The 26,927-nt window shown below is 42.3% G+C and overlaps 1 protein-coding gene across 2 annotated transcripts; it reads right to left on the reverse strand.

Annotated features, from left to right (window-relative positions):
- On the reverse strand, nucleotides 1-26,453 carry Golga5 (golgin A5). Of its 2 annotated transcripts, XM_027419161.2 has the most exons (13): nucleotides 26,283-26,452; nucleotides 23,193-23,763; nucleotides 20,953-21,189; nucleotides 19,252-19,471; nucleotides 18,404-18,527; nucleotides 17,504-17,707; nucleotides 13,176-13,346; nucleotides 11,454-11,582; nucleotides 9,098-9,196; nucleotides 6,346-6,571; nucleotides 4,098-4,203; nucleotides 1,658-1,721; nucleotides 1-482 (listed from the first exon to the last, which is right to left on the reverse strand). In XM_027419161.2, the coding sequence occupies exons 2-13, from the start codon at nucleotides 23,731-23,733 to the stop codon at nucleotides 402-404; spliced, it is 2,202 nt and encodes a 733-aa protein (XP_027274962.1). In that variant the 5' UTR covers nucleotides 23,734-23,763; nucleotides 26,283-26,452; the 3' UTR covers nucleotides 1-401. The 2 variants fall into 2 exon arrangements, with proteins under 2 accessions (XP_027274962.1, XP_027274963.1); XM_027419162.2 differs by lacking the exons at nucleotides 4,098-4,203; nucleotides 6,346-6,571 and having other exon boundaries at nucleotides 26,283-26,453.
- Nucleotides 26,454-26,927: the final 474 nt, after the last annotated feature.

A 26,927-nucleotide genomic window follows, 5' to 3' on the forward strand; every position in this document is an offset into this window, starting at 1 on the left:
TAAGTTATTAAAAAAGAAATCTTTATTTTTATTCCTAAATACAATTAGTTTCCCTGATTATAACCCATAATCAGTGTCACCTAAAATATAGAAAGGTCTGTACAAAGCAACAACCCCAGGTTGGTCTCCTCTCTCCCTCTCCCTCTCTCTCTTCCTTTTCCTCTCTCCATATCTAGGGCAACTGTACTAGAAAAAGCAGAGCCGAATTTGTTAAATTACAGTCTGCATTTAGAGACTCTTATGGAAATCAGGGAGAGTCAGACACCAGAGAATAACTTAAAGATTAAAAGCTTCCCGGGACGAAACAGTCTTGTGTACTGTTCCGAGCACTTAGGTGCTGGTCTTTCTGCAGATCCCAGCTCAGGACAATGGCAGGCACTCTTGGGAACCAGCGGCTCAGTTCACTTGCCATACGGTTGGTCATGGTGCATTTCTGGTGAGTAAGTCAGCAGGACAATCATGACCCAGAGGTGAAGCAAAGCCTGAGGGAGAAAACACAATTCATGTGTCAGCCAGCCAGTCAGTCTTTATCTGGGGACCATGCCTTGTCTTTGTACCCCTCTAAGACAGAGTCTGAAACCCAGCAGGGGCTCGGTACTGTTTACTGGCCAATGAAGAAACAAATGACACAATGATAAAACGAGCCAATGAGCTGTCTCAGGAACAGAGAGCTGCGCACCGCAGATCTCCTAGCTGAAAGGAGAGGCCAGAACACCAAACACTCGTGACTCGCATGCATCTATCTGCAAGAACAACCAAGCAGGTGACTATGCAGGGGGCTGGGAAAGCACTATTAGGTAGACAGGCGTTGGCTGGCAAGACCTAGTCAAACAGTGACTGCTGTTCTGAGGACCGTTTGGCCAGCTTTGGTGAAGAGATGGGAAAGGACTTGACAGGAGCAATGTGTCAGTGGCAGAGGTTGAATGACAAATTTCTGGCTCTCTTGGGGCAGTATGAATGGCATGAGGTTCCACTAGCTGGGACATGTAAAGCCTGGGCAGTCAGTCCCTGTGGGGTGCACCCTGAATCCTTCCTGATGTCCTTCCTTTTTTTCTTTCTCCCCACCCATCCTCCTTTTCTAACTCTTATTTAGAGGAATAACTCTTCCCTCTAGTGGATCACCTAGAAATTTCTTTTCAAAGTAGGTTTCCATTTCTTAAGAAAATAGCCCTTAAGTTGGCCTAACCTCTTAGAGATGGCCCCATTCAGCACATGTTCAGCACAGCACACACGAACAGACCCCAACCACTGCAGCTGGTTTTGTAACTAAAAGCAACTAAAAACCCAAAGAAAAGGAATTGGCCTTGAGATCATTCTAGAAAAATAAAGTAAAATGAAAATAATCACAGCAACTTTATAGCATTCAGACACAAATGAAATCAGCTGTTCTATTCTGCACTTCTGTCAGAAGTGCTTAAAAATGGAGGTGTCTGTTAAACTACATTACAGTAAACTTTATCTTCAGGGAAAGACTCTGAGCAATTTATGTTCTCAATGTAACATGGCTAACTTGTAATGTATCTTAAGAAAAGCTTAATTATCAAAATTAGCTCTATTTGCTTTCAAAGTTAATAGGTAAAATATAAGTAAGATTAGCAGGCCAAAACAACAGACAGAAATCAAGTGTGGCATTATTCTTTCAGATAAACTTACTCACCATATAGATAATTACAAACACTCTTGCTATAGGGTATCTTCGGAGAAAAATTCCCAGGCGAATACTGCGCAAACAGGTGAGAAAAAAGGAATTATACTCAAAGCAAATCTTCCTAACATCCTTTTTTGTGTGTTTGTCTTTTTTTGTTGTTGTTTGTTTGTTTTTTGAAACAGGGTTTCTTTGTGTGATAGCTGTGGCTGTCCTGGAACTTGCTTTGTGGACCAGGCTGCCATTGAAACTCCTAGAGATCCACCTGTCTCTGCCTCCCAGGTGCTGGAATTAGAGACATGTACCACCACCACCTGGCTAATATCCAATGGCTTTTGTAATGACTTTTGTTTTTTTGTTCCTTTTGCTTTTTTTTTTTTCTTTGAGATAGTGTTCCACTGTGTAGCCCTGGCTGTCATGGAACTTGCTTTGTAGACCAGGCTGGCCTCAAACTCACAGAGATCCACCTGCCTCTGCCTCCCAGGTGCTGGAATTAAAGACCTATACCACCACCACCCAGCCTATCCAATGTTCTGAGTTTTTTCATTTCTTTTTTTTATTAATTTCAGGTGCATTGGTGTTTTGCCATGGGTGTCTGGGTCCCCAGAAACTGCAGTTACAGACAGCTGTGAGCTGTCATGTTGGTGCTGAGAGTTGAACCAGGGTCCTCTGTAAAAGCAGTCAGTGCCTTAACCGCTGAGCCATCTCTGCAGCCCCTGTCAAATGTTTTTTTTTAAAACATCACTCATTCACACTATTTATGTGACTACAACAAAAGAATGGTTTTACTGTAGATTCACATGATCACTTAAAATGACCACACAGGAAGGTAAAACAAATACCACTATTGTTATTTGGAGTTAGCCATTAAAACTTTAGTACAAGCATCTACTTGGAAATAGTTAATCTAGAAACTTCTGCATATACACATTTTTCCAAGAGGACTAAGGAAATTCCAAGAGGAATTCAGGAAAGGCCAGGTGTGGTGGCTCATGCCTTTAATCTCAGCACTGGCAGGCAGGCAGATCTCTGTGAGTTTGAGGCCAACCTGGACTACACAGTGAGCTCCAGGTCAGAACTACAATATGAGACCCTGTCTCAAACAAACTCAGGCAGGCATCTGAGTGAGTGTGATATCCCCTGTTCACAGTCTTTGCAGGCTTTTGCTCATCAGGATGCTTGTATGTATACCTTTCCTTTCTCTTACTGCCACTGGCACTCATTCACACTGCAGGTAAGTTTTCTACAGGTTCTATGCTGAACTTTATTCAGACAGTGACTAAAGCCCTTCAGAACCCCCCTTACACACACACACACACACACACACACACACACACACACACACACACACACACACGGTTTCTCTGTGTAGCTCTGGCTGTCTTGGAACTCACTTTACAGACCAGGCTGACCTAGCACTCACAGAGATCCACCTGCCTCTGTCTCCTGAGCACTGGGATTAAAGGCATGCACTACCACCCAGCTACTCTTTTTTTTAAAAAAATTTCTTCTAAAAAAGAATAGTTTCCTCTCAATAAATAAATCTATATAATTTAAAAAAAAAAAACACAGCTCTATTCTGACTCAGAAAGGCTAAGAAAACATTCTTATCACACAATTCATTAAGACCATGTCTAACTATGAACACTAAGAGAAAACTGGCATATTAGAGGCTTTTTTAGATATTAATTCATCAGTGCTCTAGGTAAACTGTTAAAATATTTTCTTTGTAAAGTGAATGCTTGAAAGCATAAAAATTCTGTATGTAAATACATAATACAAATTCTAAATAATACTTATGGACATATGTAAAACAAGTTATAGGGAGTACTGTTCAGCTCTATATTGCAGCATCTTTTCTTCCAATCCACGATGAAGTACTGGATGAGACATCACATGACACTTTCTCATGAGCAGAGGACTCAGTAATAAAGTCTCAATGGCCCAAGCTGGTCTTGACCTCATGAGCTCAAATGATCTTGTCTGTTTCCTTAGTGCTGGGACTGGTTTCAGTGAGTGATGACAGCTTCTGCCGGGCATGGTGGCACATGCCTTTAATCCCAGCAAAGAGAAGCAGGAACAAGGCCAGCGTGGTCTACAGAGCAAGTTCTAGGACAGCCAGGACTACAGAGAAATTTTATCCTAAGAAAGAAAGAAAGAAAGAAAGAAAGAAAGAAAGAAAGAAAGAAGGAAAGAAAGAGGAAGGAAGGAAGGAAAGAAGGAAGGAAGGAAGCGGATCAACCTACTTCAAATTAAGTAATGTCAGCTTCTTGGTAGAGTCTGTTGCAAGGGAATGGCCAGGCCTGACATTGTTCAACAATGCTTAGGCACTGGCAGCCTGCCTAAGCAACTTCACAGAGTGGGAGTGTCACAAAGAATAAGGGAGCAGTCACTTTGGAAGGCATTACTAAAATAGCCGAGGCCGTCGCTCACCCTGAGTGTCACTGCTTACCTAAACTGGTCAATGGAGCTAGCAGCCTTTCGAACCTTCCCATACATTCCTGCCAGATTAGTTTCTGTGTCATTAAAAAGAACAGGAACATTTCGAAGGCGTGTCCCTGTTTAAATAAGAGAACAGATTAACATACTGATACCAAAATTATTGACTTTCTAAGAAAACTAGAGTTGGAAATGTATCATATCGTACGAGGAAGAATTTCTCAAGGCCGACTTTCTAAGCACTGCCCCTAGAGTAGAAGAAATTGTAACACAGATCAACTACAGAAAATGCTTCAATTTCCACAAAATTTTAGTAAACACTGAAAAGTTTACAGTATCTGGTACTTGCAAGAGTCCCATTCCTGGGCCGTGGCTTTGGAGAGGCCAGGGGTTCAGCACCATTGAGAGTGCTGGCTCCTAGATGGGCGCTTCCAGCTCTACCCACTCCAACCATCTGCTGCCTCTCTCTTTCTTCGGGATCATGTCTATGTGCCAACTATGAGTCCAGTCTCTATCTCTCCCTGGCAAACCCCTTCTCTTGGTATCTTCCCACTCTGGTATATAACTCCACCCTTCCATCCACTCAGGCCAAACTCCTCCATTCTTTTCTTGCAAGCTTTTCAGTAAATTCTGCCAACTCGCCTTTTAAATAAATTTTCACATCTCTCCTATTAGGATCCAGGCATTATGCTGGCCTGCTGGGTCACCTGGCAGGATGCACTCAGGTATTACCCTGGGCTGGCCAGGGTTCTATAGTTGCTACATCACCATGAAGTCTCCATGCAGGTGCAAAGGTCCCTTTAAGAGGAAAACTCCACCCACTTCTGCTCTCTTTCCCACTGTTCCTCTAAAGGGGCAGACAGGACTTTTCCTGTCTCCTTCTCTCTCTCTCCCTCCCTCCCTCCCTCCCTCCCTCTCTTTCTCTCCCCCCTCTCCCTTCCCTTTCTTCACTCCCTTCTCTTTCCCCAATAAAACTTCCCACTTAAGCTCTGTCTGTCTGTCCTGTTGGTCCCTTGCCCACCACAGAATCTACCAAGGTCGCCGTATTATAACACCTCCATCCCCCACCAATCCCACTCTGATCAAAACTACCATTCCTTACATGGTTTAATGCAAGGGCACTCTGGCTTCTCTGCCTGTGTTCTTAGCCCTCTGAAATTTGTTTGTTTATTTTGGTGCTGAGGAAAAAACACTCAGGTCTCTTACATGTTAGCAAATGCTTCACCACGGAACCACATCACATCACAATGCCAGATCTCATCCAGAGACATCACAATATATTACTAATCAGATCCCCAGAGTGCAATCCTTATGCAGGTCTATGCAGCCTTCTCCATGCTCTCTGAATTCACCTTACACTACTCTCAGCCTCACTCCTTGCAGTTCAGACACACCTCCCTCGAGGCTTTTGCACCTGCTCTTCCAGCTACTTGGAACACTTTCCCTCCAGGCCTCCTTGCAGTTCACATTCTTTTTTTTTTTTTTAATTTTATTTATTATGTATACAGTCTTCTGCCCGCATGCCAGCAGAGGCACCAGATCTCATTCAAGGTGGTTGTGAGCCACCATGTGGTTGCCGGGAATTGATCTCAGGACCTCTGGAAGAACAGTCAGTGCTCTTAACCGCTGAGCCATCTCTCCAGCCCACAGTTCACATTCTTATCATACCCTTTGGAATTTTAATAATGTGTCAATTTTCAACTGGATTTTCCAAAGGCCACCCTACTTACATTACCACTGGTCCCCATACATGGCACCATCTCTAAATTTTTTAATTTTTAAAGGAATGCTACAGTCAAAGAACTGAGAGATTTGCTCCGTGAGTGCGTGTAGGTTTTATGAGGTTGTAAGATTAAAATTCTGACCTATCATTACTGGTGCTGACATATTCTTTTTGAATATGCATCTTAAAAATCTTCAGATTTTGTTATCATAATTAACATGCAAGGACAAACATGCAAATTAATAGAGATCTCAACACCAATAGTCATGTACTAAGGGATCATGAAGACACATTTCCTTTAAGTGTTCTGAAATGTCTATGCTACTGAGTTCCTACCTTGTCAAGTATCTTATCATTCCAATACATTTCCCAATCCCAGGCCCTTTCTCCAAGTCTAACAGCTGCAAAGTATTAGACCAAATTACATCTTTCTAATGATAGCACAGGGAAAAGAAACATTGAATAAAATTTCAGTAAAAATGGTCTTTCTGTAATTTTTCAAAATCATATTTTGTTGCTATGTTCTTTCTAGGGTTACCTTCACCACTGTCAATTCCAGACATGTTAATGGAGGATCCGTTGCTGGGCCCAGTGGAAGTAGAGTGCACCTGCTGCTCCAGGCGCTCTAGCTGAAAGACCAAGGAGTTCTTTTCTGTGCTGAGGCTCTCTAGCATGGTCTGCTTCTGGATGAGTGTCTCCGTCAGCTGATGCAGTCGGCTTTCTAGCTCTGACTGGCTGCTATTGCTTAAAGTTTTGTTGGTGAGCTGCAGGGGAAAGTGCTCAATAAGTTCACAGGCTCAAGTGTGCACAGTATAGAAAGGACATGAACTGGGCCTTCAAATCTCTACAGTGATAAGAGATTTCTCACTGGCTAGAAGTGATTTTTAAACCACATCAGCAGGCCACACAGCAGCAGTTAGAAAATGTAATATGGGCATTTCTTGGAATTCACATGACACACAATATACATGTGTGATTGTGTTAACTTCTTTGTTATGAGACAGGTTCTCCTTTTGTAGCTTTCAACTCACTACACAGCTCAGGTTGGCCTCAAACTCACGACCATCCTGCCTTGGCCTCCTGAATGCTGAAGTTATAGGCAGGTGTCACCAAGCTGGGTCTCTATTCTGGCTCTGTATTATCAATGCATGTGACTATGAAGACTGCATTTCTTACTGCAGTTGAACTGGTCAAGTTTACTGGAATCACACTTCATAAGTGGGATTCCCAATCCACAGTTCAACAGTGTGGCACCCTGACCTCTTAGCTATGCAACTGTAGACAGAACAGAACATCCCCATCATCACACACAGAGTATGCTTTTGCCTGTTCCTGGGTTTCCTGTAAGTGGACTGTCACATCATTCTATACATTTTTGTCTTTTAGGTTTTATTTTATTTCATGTATATGGATGTTGCATCTACATGCATGTCTGTACACTATATTCATGCCTAGTGCTCACAGAGAACAGAAGAGGGTACTGGATTCCCTAGAACTGGAATTACAGATGACTGTGAGCCACCATGTGGATGCTGGGAATCAAGCTCATTCCCAGGTCTTTTGGATGAGCAGCCAGTGTCCTTAACTGCTGAGCCCTTTTTCCAGCCCCAGTATATACTGGCTCATGGCTTGTTTATTCATTCACCTGCAGGGAAACCTAGTTTGTTTCCAATTTGGATTGCTTATGAATACAAAACTCAAGTGTTTTGTGGGATACACCTTCATTTGTAGTGAACATCTACAGTCACAGGAAAGATAGATGCTAACCTCACCAAAAACTGCCAGCTGCCTGGCAGAAATGGTGGTTCATAACTATAAGGCCAGAATTTGGGAGGCAGAGGCAGAGGCAGAGGCAGAAGGATTACAGTGCATCCAAGGTCAGCCAAGACTAAGTAGCAAGACCTTGTCTCAAGATAGGTAGGTGGGTAGATAGGTAGGTAGATGATAGATAGATAGATAGATAGATAGATAGATAGATAAAATAAAGGGGGGGCCTGTTTCCCCAGTGCTGTGCAAGAAGCACAGGCTTCTTGTTCTAACCTGAAAGTTGAGCCAGTCTCAGGAGTGAGACAGACTCATCCTGATGACCCTGTGACCTACTCACAAGCTCCTCTAACCCTTCAGAAAAGTCTGTTCAAGTCTTTTGCCCACTAAAAAGAAAACAGTATAGCAGCTTCTTACTGGCAACAGGAATCCTTATGGTGACTGTTGGTGTCCCAGAGCTGGGCCATGTGTGGCATGTCTGAGGAAGCAAGAGGAAGGCTGAGGAGGTGCTGGAAGCCTCCTCTCTCAGTCCATGGCTGTCCTCCTTTCATTTCTGTACTGCCTTTTGGTAAGCAGAAATTTAAATTTTGATGAATTCAATGTATCAGTTTTTTTCTATGACTTGTGACTTTTGTTATTTGCTCTAAGAAACCTTTCTTCTTAGCCAGGCAGTGGTGGTATATGCCTTTTGATCCTAGCACTCGGGAGGCAGAGGCCAGCAGATGTCTGAGTTCAAGGTCAGCCTGGTCTACAGAGCAAGTTCCAGGGCAGCAAGGGCTACACAGAGAAACCCTGTCTCCAAAAACAACATCAACAACAACAACAAAAAAAAAAGGAAAGGAAAGAAACAAAACCTTTCTTATTCTATATTGCATAAAGGGTATCTGATATTTTCTTTCTAGGCCTTATAGTTTAGGCATACCCTCACCAAAAAAAACAATTTTTGAGGTTGGTCATTGTGGCACAAGCCTTTAATCCCAGCACTCAGGAGGCAGACACAGACAGATCTCTGTGAGTTTGAGGCCAGCCAGGTCTATACCATGAGATCCAAAACAGCAAAATGAGACCCTTTCTCAAAATTTTTTTTTTTCTTCTAAACTTTACAAAAGGGACAAGTGATTAAGATTTATTTTTTCTATTTTTTTTTCTACTCCCATAGAATAGTTTTGAAAGAGTGGAAAGTTTTTGTAGGTACCATTATTTTATTTTACATTTTCAGAATCAGAAAAAATATTTTGACTTAATAGATGTCCTACCAACTGATACTATAAAGATTATCAGTCAATTTTTGTTTAGGAAAAAGAAACCACAATTATGAATATGATAATCAGCATGCCCACACTGAGGTCAGAAGATGAAGTGGCTGCACAGCATTTCTACAGAAGGAAGCCACGTGTGTGCACTGAAGATTTAAGTGAGTGGGATGCCAGAGCTACAGCAAGCAGCTCAAAACCTCCCGTAAGATTCTGAAGGCGACGGAAAGAGAAGGCCTTACCAAGCGAGGCCACTCACTTTCCCCTTCCTACCTGATTCCGTAGTTTCTGGATTTCTTCCTCTCGATCTTTAATTCTGCTTTGCAGTGTGTTCTTTGTTCTATGCAGATCTTCCTCCACGTAATGGAATTCCTAGTGTGAGGCGTGAATACGTCAATCTGAGTGTGCTCCATGTCATCTCCAGAGCCCACCCAGACTCACACTGAGCAGTTCATGTCACAGCCACACAGAATGGACCAGATGTGGATTTGGATAGGTTTCATGAAAAGTTAACACATCAGCATGATGCTGAAAACACTGGCTCTGGAATATATGCTAAAAGGATATGTCATCAGAAAATACAAGATATTCTTACCTTACAGCAATGAGAAATAGGCCATCATTGTGAATGCCATTACAGAATATTACTATTGATCATGATAACAAACTAAAGATATTTGCCATCTATGATAAAGATTGATACTGTCAGTAATACAATGTTCATAAATGATTTTTAAAATACAAAATCAGAGCTGGTGAGATGGCTCAGTGGGCACAAGGCTGACAACAGCCTGGTAATGATTTACTAGGAATGTTCCAGATTTCTTCTATGTTCTAGTCTGTACAAATTCAAGGCTAAAATTACTTATTAAGGTATACATTTAGTCCTAAATTAAATACTTTACATCTGGGATCTCTGATGAGTAAGTAGCCTACAGCTATAGTCAGTGTATGTTCCTCTACTTCGTCATTTACAAATGGCATTTGAGAGAGTGTGCAGGGCAACATCTGCCATAATAAATGAAAATATCACCTATCAAGCACATGAAACTGCTGCCCTGTAGTACATAGCAGCTCCCCAAATAAACTGAAATGCATTTCTGAAAGGACAGCTAATCTTATAATTATATTAACTAAGACGGACTGCTACACACATGCCTTGCAGGTCTCTCCTTGTTTTTTTTTTTTTTTAACAAAATAATTTTGAGGACTATTTCCATAATAAATCCTAATGAAAAATTCATTTAAAGAATTTAAATACACATAAAAAAGTAAAGATGATTTAAAATATACAAAATTAGAAATTTCATGAGTGACACAGTAAGAGTCACAAGAATAATCTTCTATGAAATGAATGATAGTGACTTCTTAATGTATGAAATAAAATACTGAGTGCTAACATCAGTGTTGCTACTCAGCAGATATTATTATGAGATGCAGAAATCTATCTGAAAATGTGGCTAAAAGCAAGTTTAGTATCAACTGCCTCAATATAGGAACCCCTATCTAAATAAACATATTGCAAAATAATTTGGCTTTGGAAACTAACTGAATATATACTCTCACCAGAAAGTGGCTAATATGGCCCCAAGAGTGTTTCTAGTAGTAGTAGTAGTAGTAGTAGTAGTAGTAGTAGTAGTAGTAGTAGTAGTAGTTGTTTCATAGTTCTGGGAAAGTAGATGTAACGAGTACAATATGGTTTCTGTTTTTACATACACTCTGACAGACTGATGGGATACAGACACAGGAAGTAGAAGGAATTCTCAGTTCTCTATATGCTGGGTTTTATTCTCTAGCTCATTTTACAGTATTGGGAAGTTATATCACCATTCTGTGCCCAATTTTTCATTTGTTAAGACAAAACAAAACAACAACAAGAACATGGGCTAGAGGGATGGATCAGAGGTTAAGAACACTTTATGCAAAATTATGGGGACTAGAGTTCAGCTCCCAGCATCCATATAACAAGCCAGGTGTCTTGTAGCCCAGCTCTTAGTGGATGAAGGCAGAGACGGGAGAAGATCCTATCTCAAAGGGATAGGTAGAAAGTGATGGAGGAGGATGTCCTCTTCTTGCATGTGCACACGCAGTCACATACACCTGCACACACACCCACACAGATACTCACACAAGACACATAAATAAATAAATCTCTAAAAACCAAACAATATTGGAGTCAGCAAAAAGGCTCAGTTGGGAGGTGTGTGGTGGTGCATACCTTTAATCCCAGCATTCAGGAGGCAGAGGCAGGAGCTCCCCCCCCCCCCCCGTCCCCGCCCCACAAAAAACAAAATAACAACAAAAAAAGGAGACTCAGTAGGTAAAAGCACTTACAGCTCAAGCCTGACAATCTGAGTTTAATCCCTAGAACCCATGCAAACGTGGAAGGAGAGAACCAAACCCCTAAGTTGTCCTTGGACTTCCACAAGCAAGCAATGGCATATAAGTGATAGCATGTATGTGCCTATACTGACACATCATGAATGTAGAGAATAATAATAAACATTAAAAAAAAACCCAAACCAAAGTGGGTGGGATGGAAGAGCAAGAGGAACCGGCAAGCTCCTACCTGCCACTAACACTCAAGCCTGTGCTATAAGCTCTCCTGGGAGGAAGTCCCTCTCCTTACCTGTTTCATCCGGTCCAGCTCCGTCTCCAGCTCTTGCTTAGATGCTTTCTGCCTAGCTATCTGGTCTTGCAGATCTTGTAACTGTTCTCTTGCTGATTCTGCTTCACTAACCTGCTGAGCCTCCATATCCTAAGAAGAACCATACATAAAAGCAAAAACTAACAGTTCCGCTCAACACATACTGAACAACAATCACATGCTGTGGACAGGGCTCAGCAGCCCCCAAAGGGATAAGGGATCATAAGACTCAAATGAGATATCTTCACTATATAATTCAGCTAGGAGTGAGGGAATGACCAGGACACCACAGCGGCCTGGCCCACAAACCACCTAGCTCATGAGTGGCCAGTATTTGCTAGGCAATTCAAGCCTCCCTTGAAAAGCTAACACTTGACAGGTGATGGTGGAGCACGCCTTTAATCCCAGCACCAGGGAGGCGGATCTCTGTGAGTTCAAAGCTAGCCTAGTCTACAGAGAGTGTTTTAGGACTGGCTCCATAGCTACTGAAACCCTGTCTTATAAAACAAAACAAAAAAGAAAAGCAAAGCTAACCCTGTCAAAGAGCTGAAGTGTAAGACCCAAAGAGACTTCACTACACTAGTTTACTGTAGGCAGTGATGCACCATCAATCAGCACACAGAGAGAATAACTACTGACATCACCAAGGTTAGCATGTGAGCTGCTTCTAGCTTTACTACTGTTACTCAATTTCATATCCCCCCATATTTCCTACTCTCACTTTTGAGTTTGAAAAGGTGAGAATAAGAAATATGGTATATACTTTTAATCGCAGCACTCAGGAGGCAGAGACAGAGTTTCTCTGTGTAACAAATGCAATTGAATTCTTTGGAATTCATAGTTGTAAATACAAATTTTTAAATGTTTCCACTTAAAAAAAAAAAAAAAAGACTAGGCGGTTCATTATCCTGCACTTAATTTCCTATCACCAGAGAGTTTCTCCTATGATATTTTTGTCAAAGATCCCATGTTCATGTGGAATAAATGGCCCAATTTACTGTTTTTTGCTAGGGGAATTGGACTGAGGGTTCCCACAAGCTAGGCAAGCATGCTATTACTGAATCGTATTCCAAGACAGTTACTTTTAGATTAAACACAGCACTTATACACAAACTACAATTATAAGACTATGCATAAAACCATAATTAGTTTCTGAATACATGCTAATATCAGGAAACATTTCAGTTTGGTAGAAAACCCCAAACTAATTTGCTGGGGTTTTTTGTTTTTGTTTTTTTGTTTTTTTTCGAGATAGGGTTTCTCTGTGTAGCTTTCGAGCCTATCCTGGCACTCGCTCTGGAGACCAGGTGGGCCTCAAACTCACAGAGATCTGCCTGCCTCTGCCTCCCAAGTGCTGGGATTAAAGGTGTGAGCCACCAATGGCCGGCCTAATTTGCTTTTAAGTAGCAGAATTTAAGATCCATACATTTCAAGAGTCTTGTCTGTTTCCTGATCCAATTTAGGTTTTTATGTACATGGCAGCATGTGGTAAGTACTTCACCTGTGTTTGTTACCCCTTGGAGTTACAATTAGTCAACAGACAGGACACCTAGTGCTATAGATACATATCTACATGGTAGCTAACATTCTAGCATAACAAAACACATTGATTCAATATGCCACCTCCCCTAAAATGCAGAATAACCCTGAGACTGGAGTAGCTGGGGTGAGTGGTCGTCCAGGATGCTCCGCAGTGACTGTTACCTGTAGCTCAGACCTCAGCTGATGGACCTGGCCCATCAGCTTCTGGATCTCCTCCTTCTGCATCTCCTTCTCATGGCGAAGCTCTTCCAGCTCCATGCTGCCAGCAGCACTGCTATCTAGGCCTTCAAAACTGGAGCCTTCCTTTAAGCTGTTTATCAATTTTTCTTTAGACTATTGTGAAACAGAGAGTATAATTAAGCAAAGGTGATATTAGCTTATTAGCCTTTTTAGATTTATTTATTTTATGTTTCTAAGTGTTTTGCCTGCAAGTATGTCTGTGTACCATATGAAGGCCTGGTGACCATAAAAGAAGATAGAGAACATCCGATCCTCTAGAACTAGTTCAGATTGTTGTAAGCCACCACCTGGGCACTGGGAACCAAATCCTCTCTTAGAGTACCAAGTGTTCTTAACTTCTGAGCCATCTATCCAGTCCTTTACTTCATTTTATAGTATTCATTTTTTTGTGGTTCCAGAGACTGAGTCCAGGGCCACACATACTAAGCATACTTTTCACTAAGCATTATTCCCAGCTAGCTTACATAGTGTCATCTCACCTACAGAAACAAAGCACCAGACATTCATCCATGGAGGAAATCCACAGGTAATTAAAGCTATAGGGATAAAAATGCAAGAGATCATTACGGTACTGTCCTTCAATCTTTTTGTTAGTTTGTTTTGGTTTTTTGTTTTTTGAAACTGGCACTTCACTTTGTAGACCAGGCAGGCCTTGAACTCACCAAGATCTGCCTGCCTCTGCCACCTAAGTGCTGGAATTAAAGGTGCGTGCCTGTCCTGTCCTTGGATCTTAGTCCCCACGGTCATGCTATAGTTACAAATGTTTCATAAGATTTTCCTCTTGTCCCAGTTACATTCCACTAAACTAATGCTTAGAGAACATCTAAGATACGCTTGGCACTGTACGAAAGACCTCTGTGAGGTAAAGACAATGTCCCCTTCTGGAAAGTGCCCTCTGCCTCACAGACTAAACATGAAATTAAAAGCACCAGTAGAAGAATGCAATGAACTCAAGCAAGGGGAAATGGGCAGATTACTGCAGAGTTCTGAGTAAGAGAGAAGGCTTTACTTCAAAGTCAGCATTTATACTGACATTGAAATATGGCTCGTTTTAAAAACATACAGAGAAACACAAAAGCACGGTGGTATGTGGTAAAATACTGTGTAGCTCAGAATTCGGGTTAATTTGTAATGGCTTCAGATGCCAGGTTAAACTTTATTTATTTTTGTTTTCTTTTGTTTGAAATCGAGTCTTGCACTGTAGCCTGAACTTGTGGCAATTCTTCTGCTTCAGCTTCCTAAGACCTAGAGTAACAGGCAGGTGCCACTATAAATGGAGACCAAATTATTTTCATTTGACAGTGGGCAGGGAGTTCTGTCACCAAGATGCATTTCAGGAGGTTAATTGGGATGTACTGTACAGAGGTGTTTAAATCACGGTCAATGGGTCAATCTGGCAGCCTGTTTCTGTACAGCTCAAAAGCTAACCATGTATTTCACATTTCAATAGGACTATGAGAAAAACACAGAATATATGATGTCAGCTGCTTTAGCCCTGGAATATATAATATTTACTATTCTGCCCTGAACAGAAAAATCTGTGGACCCCTAGCATGAAGGATGAGCAGGAAGAAGACATCTAAGACTTATGCAGGTCAACATATAAAGTGCCAATTCTCAACCAGGAAGCATCGATTCTTTCACCTTGAATACAAAAATTTAAAGCTACTGTCTTTTCAAAAGAGTTTTTCCTTTTAAGTGGCAAAACTATAGGTATTTCCATTTCTTTCTGCAAACTTTATTTTTCAAATTTCCTACACTGAACATCACCTTTTACATACCGCCTCCCACCCCAATCACAAGACCCCAACCTGGCAACTCTCACATCTGCATCCAGCCTTTTGCCTTTCATTCTGTTGCCAGGCAAGCTGTCATTATCTTTAGGTCTTCACCTCCTAAAGCATACTGCACCTCCCCTTTCTGAGAAACCCAGGGATTCCACATGCCAAATCCAAGAACTCTACCTAGCCCTCATCACATCACAGAAGCTGCCAAACTGCCTATCATTGCTCTTGGGCACTCTCCCCTGTCCCAACTTCTTCCTGGCTCTCCAAACTCTGGCTGCTCTCTTTTTAGGTGTTTTCTTTGCCCATTTTGTAAATGCTGATGTTTAGAATTGCATAATTAATCCTAGGCCTTCTCCTCTCAAGCTGTATACTACTCATGATTAATTTCACTATATCCTAACTGACCCTATCTCCCATGGCTAACACCCATACCTCCTGCTGAGCTTCAGGCCTGAATTTCTAACTACCTTCCTGACTCTTTCACATCAATGTCATATCAGTTTTTCAATCCCATCATAATTTGTCATAACCTCCTTCAACCCTAACATGTCATCATTCCTCTTTGTTTCTTTTAGAAGACAAGAAACAACATTCTTACATGCAAACTGAAACCCAGAGTCATCCCAGATTCCATCTGACTTCTTTCCCTTCTCTCCAATTAAATTTCTAATTTCAATTTCTCAAATATTCTGTTTTTTTTTTAAATATTCTATCTTTTACCTGTTAGCTATCCCATTAGCCATCCTCACTTCCATAAACCTAGATCAGGCCCTGACACTTTTATGATCACTGGTTACATCTACCTGTCTCTGATCTCACCATCTCACTCACTCCTTCATTACATTTCTTGAGCACCAGATGTTGTTTTGGGATGTAACGATGAACAAGATGATTTCAACTCTCACCTAAGTTCCTCACTGCTGCTACACTTGTTAATTTCAAATCTCACAATGCCACTCAGTTTCTTTAGCACCACTCTCCCCTCACCTACAGGATAAAACCTAGAAGGTCCTTCACAATCTGGTTCCAGCCCATCACTGGGTTTTATTCCCACCACATAATCTTGGGCACTAGATCCTCAGGCATACTGTGTTCTCTCAGGACCTGCTTCTGCCCTGACTTCTTTATCTAAATCTCTACCCTTGTGTGAACCTTCCTACTCATCCTTCAAGGTTCTCTTAGTAGTATCAGCTCAGTACATTGAACCCTGGCACTCTGGGCACATAAAGTCCTTTTTCTCTCCAAGTCCCACTGTACTGTATCAATGACTTTACCCTATCAATTACTTTGATTTTTTTAATCTGCTAGCCTGAATGTGCCCTTGAATCAAAAAGAGTTGAGAGAGAACCCTAAAGTTTTGTAAACAACTGTGTGGGTTCATGCTTTACTGACAGATGACAGTAATATTTTTCAGAACAAAACGAAGAAGAAGCTGGTTAGGGAGTTGAGACCCTCAATACCTAAAGAGTAAGCAGCAAGGACCTGAGGTTAGGAGGTGAGAGTTAGAGACATGCCTGAAGTCTCATGAGGGAACAGGTAGAATAAGGTGAGCATACAGCAATGCAAGAGAGGATTTAGGTCAGGGCTTAAGAGAACCTTTACTCTTTGGAGACTGGGAAGAGGACCCCAGAGAGCTGGAAACAAGGATAAGAGAGGACAAAATAGGAGCCAAGATGGTATGGAGCACAGAAGGTCGAAACTCCAAGAAGGTGGGAGGGTAACAGAGCTGACTGTGTCATCCACGTCAAAGTGTGCAAACAACAACAAAACATAACAGAAATATATGTTCAGGTCATTCCAGACCTTTTAGAGAAGAAAATTTCAGAAATGAGATAGAAATTATATGATAGGACAAAGGGAACAAGTTCTTAGTAAATGAAGACAGTATAGTTCTAACCATTCTGATGTATCTGACATTGAGACAAAACAGGGGACAGTTCAAAGAAGCTAAAACAAAACAACACAACAACGACAACAAAAAACAAAGCATAAAACCAACTTATTTTTTCTTCTTTGGAAGGGGTCCCAAAATCTAGTCCTCCATCTTCCACTAAGTGACCACTGCTTTTGTGAGCTAGGACACAGTAGCAGCAGACATACACACACACAAGAACAGCAAGCGTATGAGAAGTGACTAAAGTAAAGCAGGCAGACAGTACCCCTGCACAGACAGAGACTAAATAAAACAAAAGCACATGCTTTCTTTTTGACAAGCTGAAGGCTACACTGGTGACTGAAGTTCTTGCAGGAACCACCAAAGGAGCATAGCGACAACGGTGTCATCAGAGATGAAGAGAGCAAGCTGAAGATGTGAACCAGGCAGTGCTAAGATCACGAGAACTTCTACCCTTTCCACAGGAGCTCCAAGTGCAGCAGGGCAATGTAGCAACACCTCACCTCGCAGTATCTAGAGTCCTGGTGTCTCCCAGAGAGGGGCTCACCAGGGTGTACACTCGTGTTTACCTGGAGTATCCGTGTAGCTTTCTGCTTATAGTCAATTAACTCCTGCTTAGAAGACTCTAAGCTCGACTTGTGTAGCTTGACTTGCTGCTGGAGCTCATCAACCTTCTTCTTCTCCTCAGAGTACTTTCTTTCTGCCAGAGTAACCGCTTCTGCCAAATTCTGACGTTCTACTTCCATTTTATTAAGGCGCGCAGCGAACTCACTCTGTGGTAAATTTTACATTATACTTATTCTATCATTTAACTTGAGACATATTTACAACAATGCATTCAGATATTTTAAGGGATTTATGAGCTCTGACCAACAATGAGGTGAAAAAAAAAAGAATATAAAAATATACAACCTTGTGGCTCCCAAACACAGCACTGCATTAAAGCCAACTAGGAGTTATTCAAGGTGTAACAAGGTCTTTTGGGGCTTAGTGAACTGGAATTTTCAATTTTGGTGCTGGTGATCTATTTTCTAAGAAATATGCCAGGTATGGTGCTGCACACCTAACTCCCATATTTGGGAGCAGGGGCAGGAGGATTGCCATAAGTGTGAAGCAACCCTCAGTAGATTAGTGAGAGCCATAGCCTCTCTCTGAACCTGAGCTCACTATGAGTAGGCTGGCTGGCCAGAGAGCTCCAGGAATCTGCTTGTCTCTCCTGCCCACTCAGAACTGGTCACAGATGTGTGCTACCACATCCAATATCAGGTCCTCATGCTGGCAGAGCACACATTTTTCTAAAGCATCTCCCCATCCTCCACCTCATTGTTTTCTATGGCCTTAACAGGACCTCCTTGTATGGCCACACCACAATTTGTTTATCCCGGCAGCAAGTTGAAGAATGTGCTATGAAGTACAGAGGCAACCCTCTCTGCCTGAGCACCAAGAGAATTCAGCCTCTCCCTTCTAACCTGCATTTGTCTGTAACTTTCCTGCTCTCTCTTCAGAGTGGCATCCGCTTCATGCAGTCTCTCCTGAAGAGTTTGCAGAGCTTGATTCTGTAGGCTACTGCCTTCATTGTGATCTTGCATTATTCTGAAAGAAAATGCATCACATGAACAAGCGCATTTCCACAGGGAGCAATCAGGTATCATACTCCCTAGAGATTTATGAATTAGTCAAACAAAAAAAGATGATCTAAGACATTCTTTTTAATTAATTATTTTTGGTGTTTTGCTTGCATGTATGTCTATGTATGACTATGTAACTACAGTCCCCTCGAACTATAGTTAACAGAGAATTGTGAGCTGCCCTAGAAGGTCCTCTGGAAGAGAAGCCAGTGCTCTTAACCATTGAAGCCATCTCTCCAACCCCCCTTTAGGACATTCTGAACAGAGTATTTTTGTATTTTGGGGGGGGGGGTTGAGACAGGGTTTCTTTGTGGCTTTGGAGGCTGTCCTGGAGCTAGCTCTTGTAGACCAGGCTGGTCTCGAACTCACAGAGATCCGCCTGCCTCTACCTCCCGAGGGCTGGGGTATTTTTGTATTTTTAGGTCACATATAAGTACATAGCATATATTAAATAATGGATGACACTACACTTTTCAAATACTCTTAAATTTAGAATTTTCTAACCATGTATCTCAAGGGCTAAAAAATGTATCCGTTTTAATCACTCACATTTCCAGCATTACAAGAGATTTTTATTTTCCCTCTTGTCAATTTCTAAAAGGCGATTCTTCATAAGCTGTAAACACTACTGCATTACTATACTTCACACTCTAGCTTGCCCTTCCTTACCAGCAGAGCTAACTACCTACCGTGACTTCTCACTCTGTAAGGCTTCCAGTGCTTCCGTGCGGGAACTCAGCACCTGGTCAGCCTCCTGCAGCCGCACTTTGAGGACAGCCAGCTGGGAATCCTTTGCAGCCACTGCTTCAGTAAGGTCATCAACTTGGGCTCGTAGTTCCCGAGTTATTCGATCACTCTTTGAATGGTCAACATTCCATTTTTCAACTCTTGCTCTTGCCTTATTTAATTCTAGACAAAATGAAATTTTTCTACTGATGTAAAACAAAACATATCTTTTCATGATATGCATAGAGATATATGTAGTCTGCCACCAAAAACAATTTTAAAGTACTGAAACAAATTTTTCAGGAAATACTGGTTTCAAAACATTTCATGTCTACATGAAATGTAGACAAAGCTTTCTCTAGTCTTAAGAATTAGATTACCTTCTTCTATGCCTAAATAAAACTTCCCACTATTCTGTCACATGTTCTCACTGGCCCTAGAAACCAGGGTAGACATTTCCTATCCCTTCTCATCCACATTCATAGTGTTAAATATACATATATGTATATATGTGTGTGTGTGTGTGTGTGTGTAATCTTCATAGTATTCACACCCACTATGTCACCACCACGCAATAGACACAATATTATTTCTTCTTTCTTTCTTTTCTCCTTTTCTTTTTTCTTCTGGGGCAGGGTTTCTCTGTGTAACAGCTCTGGCTGTCTAGCTGTCCTGGAACTCACTCTGTAGACCAGGCTTGGTCTCGAACTTAGAGATCTTCCTGCCTCTGCCTCCCAAATGCTGGGATTAAAGGCATGTGCCACCACATTTGACTATTATTTTTTAAAAAAAGATTTATTTTTATGTGTATGGGAGTTTTGTCTGCAGAAACATGCATGGCTGGCGCACCTGGAAGTCATAAAAGGACATTGGGTTACCTAAAGCTGGAGTTACAGATGGTTAGGAGTTACAGATGGTTGTGATCCACCCTATCAGTGCTGGGAATAGAACCTAGATCTTCTGGAAGAGCAGCCAGTGCTCTTAACCACTGCGCCATCTCTCCAGCCCCAGTTGTTTCCTTTTTAATTTGTCATTTTTGAAGAATCACAGGATTATCTACTCACATGTCATTGCATGGTTCTGGAGGGCATTATTCACATAGAATTCCAAGTTCATTTATGGTCCCTGGAGTGGCATCACTATGATCCTGCCTACTACTGTCTAGTACTTCACCCCAACTTTGGCTTATGTAATAGTTCTCCTTAAAGTTCAGAATAAATAAATCAAATAATTAGATATTATTAATATCTGGTTTCTACTGGTTCTTCTTTTTTTGGGGGGAGGGGGTTCAAAACCTGTAGACCAGGCTAGCTTCAAACTCACAGAGATCCCGCTTGCCTCTGCCTCCCAAGTGCTGGGATTAAAAGCATGTGCCACCAAGCCTGGCCTCTACAGGCTCTTAAAGTAGTAATTTACACATGTGAACCCAATACTTGTCAGGCTAAAAGAGAAAGACTGCTCTAGAATTGACATTAGCCTAGGCTACAGTGTAAGACTCTGCCCCCCTCCCCCCTTTTAATACAGTGGTTTCTTAAGGATCTGAACTAGCCAAAATTCTGTTTTGTGTTCACAGAAGAACTGGTTTAATTTCTAAATTTAGGCCCTAAATTTCTGAGGAAAAAAAAAAAAAAACATTTCGAAAGCCCCATCTAATTAGGGCCTACCTTCTTGAGTTTCTTTGGATCTCTGAAGTAAGGAGGCCATTTCCTGGTTTAGGGACTGGACTTCATTTCTGAGCAGCTGATTCTCCAGGCGGAGATTAGACAGCTCATGTGACCTGCCGCCATCAGTAGGTGCTGGGCTGGGCTCCGTGCTGTGCTCTGTGCTGGTGGCATTGGACGCCGTGCTTTCCTTAGAGGATTCCCGGTGGTCTTCAGGCACAGAGTCGGAATTACTTGATTCTGTAAAACAAGAACACACCTGGGTACAACAGCACTGTCACTTGCTCCTGGAATGCCTCTTGGTGAGCTGGTTGCTGTAGTCAGGATCCCATAAAAATACCGTTAATTCTCAACAGATACCCTCTAATGAAAATCTCTTCTCATAAATGGAGTCTACAGACCTGCAAGGTTCCTCAAAGTCTGGAAACACTGGAAGAAAAAGGACAGAGTATAAAAACAGTTCTGGCAGGGAGTTGGTGGTGCACACCTTTAATCCCAGCACTCGGGAGGCAGAGGCAGGCATATTGCTGTGAATTCGAGGCCAGCCTGGTCTCCACTTCAGAGCAAGTGCCTGGATAGGCTCCAAAGCTACACAGACAAACTCTGTCTCGAAAAACCAATAAATAAATAAATAAGTAAATAAAAAACAGTTCTGGGAAGAAGAAAGACGGAGATTGCCTTTTCTTATTTCTGAAATGGTTTTGAAAAAAGGGGGTACAAGTGTCAATACTGAAAACAACAAGAAGGCACAATAAAACAGCTGTGGGGTTCAAGGCAGTAAGTCTAATACAACAGGTCACAGCAATTTATTATAACCAAACCAAAGGATGAATTCAGTCCATCCTGTTACTAATTAACTTTAACATATTTTAAATTCACATATAACTTATTTTACTTTTGTTTATTTTTGAGACAAGGTTTCTCTAACAGTTCTGGTTGTCCTGGAATCCACTCAAACTCAAGAGATCCACCTGCCTCTGCCTCCCAAGTGCTGGGATTAAAGGTATGCACCACCACCCAGCTTACTTTTATATTTTTAATGTGTATAAATATTTGCCTGTATGTATGTCTGTATACCTTGTAAATGTCCTGTGCCCATGAAGGCCAGAAGAGACTATTGGGTTCCCTGGAATCGAAGTTGCAGACAGTTGTGAGCTATCATGTGGGTGCCATGAATCAAACCCAGGTCCTCTGGAAGAGCAGCCAGTGCTCTTAACCACTGAGCCATTTCTCCAGCCCCACATTTAACTTATTGTTTTTTAAATTTTATGGGCAGAAGGGGACTTTTCACAAGGGTAGATAAACAAGCAATAATAAGGTGAACTCCTCAAGTGTCTTTGGTAACTGCACAAATGCAAACTAAAGAAACAAGAAGCCAGATGTGGTGGTAATCCCACCTCTTGGGAGGCTGAGGCAGAGGATCACCTTAAGATTGAGGCTGATCTATGAGATCAAGGGCAGCCTGGGCTAGAATAGTTCTCAAAATTAATATCACAATGAGATCCAGGCTGGTGGCATATGTCAGTAATCCCAGCACTTAGGAGAATAAGGTGGAAGGATAAAAGTTCTAGATCTTGTCTTAAAATACCAATAAATAAATTAAGTAAAGAAAGACTTTCTCCAAAAATTTGACAATAGGCTCAACAGGATGAGGCTCTTGCTGCTAAGCCTGACAACCTAAGTTAAATCCCCAGAACCCACGTCGGAGAGAAGCAATCCCTCAAACTACCCTTTGATGGGCTTCTGTGGCACATGTGCACCCACACCTCCAGAAAAATCTCTTCATTGGGTCCAATAAAAAAAAAAGCGTGTTAAAGATCTGAACGTAGAATTTACAAATTGAATGCAAGGATTTATCACGACTTAACTGAAACTCACAGGCTATTTTATCTGATTTCAATGCTATCAAGTTAAAAATCGTAAAAGTAGAAAATTTTCATATTTGTAACTAAGGGAAAATTTTAAGTAGCTCAAAGTCCAAAGAAAAACAATAATTAAGTTTATAATACATGTAAGTTTTTTAAAAAAAATCTGTATTTGTTAGTCAATAAACAATATTGTAAAACGAAGACGGTAGGGTAGCCTATAGATAAAAATGATATTAAGATCTCAAATCTTTGGAATCTCAAAGAGACCACTTTTTTTTTTTTTTTTTAGACAGGGTTTCTCTGGAACTCATACTATAACTTAGGATGACACATCTAATCTGCTTAATTCTGAAAGAAACAGGACTGATTAACTACCAGGACTTTGGCTCCCAGGACTTTCTTCAGTGGCCTGGATGGTAGTTATACTGGTGTTCACAGAACTGACATTTGAGGACTGAGAGCTTGGAAAGACGGGTCCTTTGCCCTTCTCTTTCTTGATTTCCACTCTCCCAGTGGGCTCCTTCTGGGAACTGTTAAGAAAATCAAACAGCAGCTCATCATCAGGCTCTGACTTTTTCCTTCGGACAAACTGTGACGAAGGTCTAGGGACAGATGCATGTTCAGTGGCATGAGAGGCCTCCCCAGCTGTCCTGGATCCCACTTTCACATTTGATGTGCCAGCTAAGACAGTGGCATTTTGATGTCGGATGTTATCAGCAGCTGAGGAAATATAGTTAGCTTTAGGTCCAGTCTGGTATGTTGAATCTGTGTTTTGCTGGTGAAGTTCAGGATAGTCAGGATTTTTGCTATAATAGATGTTGCTGGTATTCTCCTTTCTGAGAGCTGTTGCAGCCCCTTGATCAACTCGATTTAAAAGATCTTCTGCCCTTCCAGCAAGATCAGCAAACCAAGACATGATGGTAGCAGGATAATCCTATTGTTGAGTCTGTAAAAAAAAAAAGGGGGGTGGGGAGGCAAGATACGATCAATGTATCATCCGGAAAGAGTCCTGGGTTAAAATCTAATCTGGCCTCTTACTAGCCAGGCAACCTTGACCAAATTACTGATAGAAGCTGAGAAACCTTATCATGAAAACATAAGACAGTAAGTAATCTTCCTTAGAGAATGTTTCTGTCAATGTTCTGTAATGGGTTTGTGCTGTGCTGCCTAAGCTACCGTGAACAAACCATCTTCCTATCTGACTGCCAAGTAGTTGGGGCTTCAGGAAATCACCACACCCAGGTTAAAATGGTTTTAGGACCAAACAATAGAGGAAAACATTTTTTGAGATGCTTGACACACAGAAACCCCTCTAGTAAATTCCACTATCATTATTACAATTACAATTTTCCTTGTTATCTCAATGAAGGGAAATCTTAACACAGAAAAAACACACGTGAGAGACTATGCTGTGTTCCCCACACTGAATTCCAAACCTAAAAACATCAGAATGGAGACAGGGTCTTTAAAGGTGTAATTTAAATTAAACTGATGTTTGTATTAGAAGAAATGTATACACAAATCTTCATAAAAGAGAGTTGACAGCCATTTGTAAGCCAAAAGACAAGTCTCAGAAATCAGCCTGAGCCAAGAAAGCTGGGCAGGTAAAAGCCCTTGCCCTGAAGCTTGACAATCTGAGTTCAATCCACGGAACCCATCGGGGAACAAGATTGAGGACTCAGGAAAGCTGACCTCTGGCCACACAACTGCAACATAGCTAACAAGTAAATAGAAGTAAGCAAATATATACAAACCAACCTTGTCAACACCTTCATCTCAGACTTAGAACAGTGAGAAAAATCAACTTCTACTGTCCAATCTATCTAGCCTACGACACGGTTTCATGGATGCCCTAACAAATTCATACAGATTCAAATAGCAAAGGACACGCTTGGCAAAATCTCACCCAAATAAAAACACTTCTCTGAAATTAGTTTCAAAGGGTCGAACTTGTGGGTGGGTGGGTGTGGAACCTCCTGATTTTCACTATTATAAAGCTATCGTTTATGTAAGCACATAAAGTTCTTGGTAAATTTTTAATAATTTAAATATTTAATACCTACCATGTAATACCTACCATGTGCATGTTAAGCTGAGTCCAAATTATTTTGAAATGACTGTATAAATGATTTATTCAACCAACACATTTGAACACTTACAGGTGCCACATAAGTCAAAGCAATGAATTAATTAACCTTCATGCTATAGAAGAAAGTAAGCTGCAAAGTCAAAAATGATTGATGAATGTAGTCAGCATTCCTTTAGCCTGGACTTATGTGGCTAACTCTTGAGCTTTCTTCACTAAAATAGCATTAGAGTTATCTTTCCATCTAAGCTGGGTCCTTTTTTTTTTTTTTTTTTTGGTTTTTTTCGAGACAGGGTTTCTCTGTGGCTTTGGAGGCTGTCCTGGAACTAGCTCTTGTAGACCAGGCTGGTCTCCAACTCACAGAGATCCGCCTGCCTCTGCCTCCCGAGTGCTGGGATTAAAGGCGTGAGCCACCAATGCCCAGCTAAGCTGGGTCTTTTTATTCTGTGTGCATAACCCTCATTTGCCTTACAGTGCTTCAGGATACTATAACTGTTGGGTTTTTTTTATATTATTATTTTTAAACATCTGTCTCTCCTTGGGGAAAGAGGAGTGGGTAGACCAACACAATGCCTGTTTTGTTCACCAACCAATTCCCAGAATCCAACCTACACAGGCACTCCTAGAAACACTACTGAAGCAATTCATCTTCATATGCCAACTGTTGTACACGCAGTATCACGAACAACTCTCATTTCAATGTAGTAAATTGCAATGTCCTTTTAAAAACCAACATTGATACTGTTTAGAAAGATCCCAGAGCTTAGATGGCACCTCAGACATTGAAATCTAAGTCAACCCAGTGTCAAGCCCACCTTTTAACCCGTTCCTCTCCATATCTAACCTCCTTAGGGAGTTCACCGTTTATAAACACATTCCTTAGGAAACCCATTAGGTGTGTACTTCAGTTTATGAGAGAAATTAAATAACAACGTAATGACATGCATTTTCTGACCCGTAAAACTGCACACAAGCGTTAAGCAAAATTTGGTGATGAGCGAGAGAAAACTAACTGTCCTAAAAAAAAGGCCTATAGACAACGTATTAATTAATTAATGTTTTGCCTCCCATCTGAAAGTTAACGGGGCTTTATTCACAGGGATTACAGACACTGAGCTGGGGCCTGGGGAGGCACTGGTGGTGCAAAGCCACCTGAAAGGTCAGATGTCACACAGAGGCGGGGTCAGGGGTCAGCGGAGCCTGGGTGGCCGGGTGGGGAGGACACACCCCCACTGCGCCCCCACGGCAAGTTAGAGTCGGGGGGCGGAGGGCACTCAGCCTCGGTGGCCGGACCCCGCGGGGCTGCGGCGTCCCCTTCCTCGGCGGAGACCCGGTCCCACAGGCCAAGCCGTCCCGCCCGCGGCCTGGTCGCGCCTCACCTGAGGACGCCGAGCGACAACGCCACGGCCTCGTCGCCCACCCGGGCCGCCTCAGCAGCGGGCTGCTCCCGGACCTGCCGGCTACCTCTTCCGGGAGACGTGGAAGGGCGGCGAGGACCTCAAAACAGAGTGGCCGCCCAGCTGCCTGAGTGGCGGGGAGCCGAGCGCCGCCGGCCGCCTAGCAGGCCACTCAGGCGGTGGCGCCGGCGTCCGCGGGGCCCTAGCGCCTGGCCACGCCCCGCTTCCGTAGGTGGCCGAACCCGGCGCCGCGCCAGCGTGCGTGTGACGTAACCACCGCCTACACGCGGCTGGGACAACATTGCGGGTCACGCCCCACCCTGCAAAGGGGCGTGGTCTGACGCCGGCCACGTGGTGGTGGGCGGGTCCGGTCTGAAGTGGGCGGGGCGTGAGCATCTCGGTGAACCCGCCCAGGCCTCTGGATGAGGGTTCTGAAGCAGCGGATGGGAATACAGAAGACATGAGCCCTGGGCCTGTGGGATGGTTCAGCATAGAAATAGCCACGCCTGACGGCCTGAGTTCCAGGACACACAAACACACACATTAAGAATATAATCTAAAAAGAAAACCTGCAGCCTCCAAAGCCACAGAGAAACCCCGGTCTCGAACCCCAAACACCCCCCCCCC

This window comes from Cricetulus griseus, chromosome 5, assembly GCF_003668045.3.
Source record: "Cricetulus griseus strain 17A/GY chromosome 5, alternate assembly CriGri-PICRH-1.0, whole genome shotgun sequence".
NCBI lineage: Eukaryota > Metazoa > Chordata > Mammalia > Rodentia > Cricetidae > Cricetulus > Cricetulus griseus.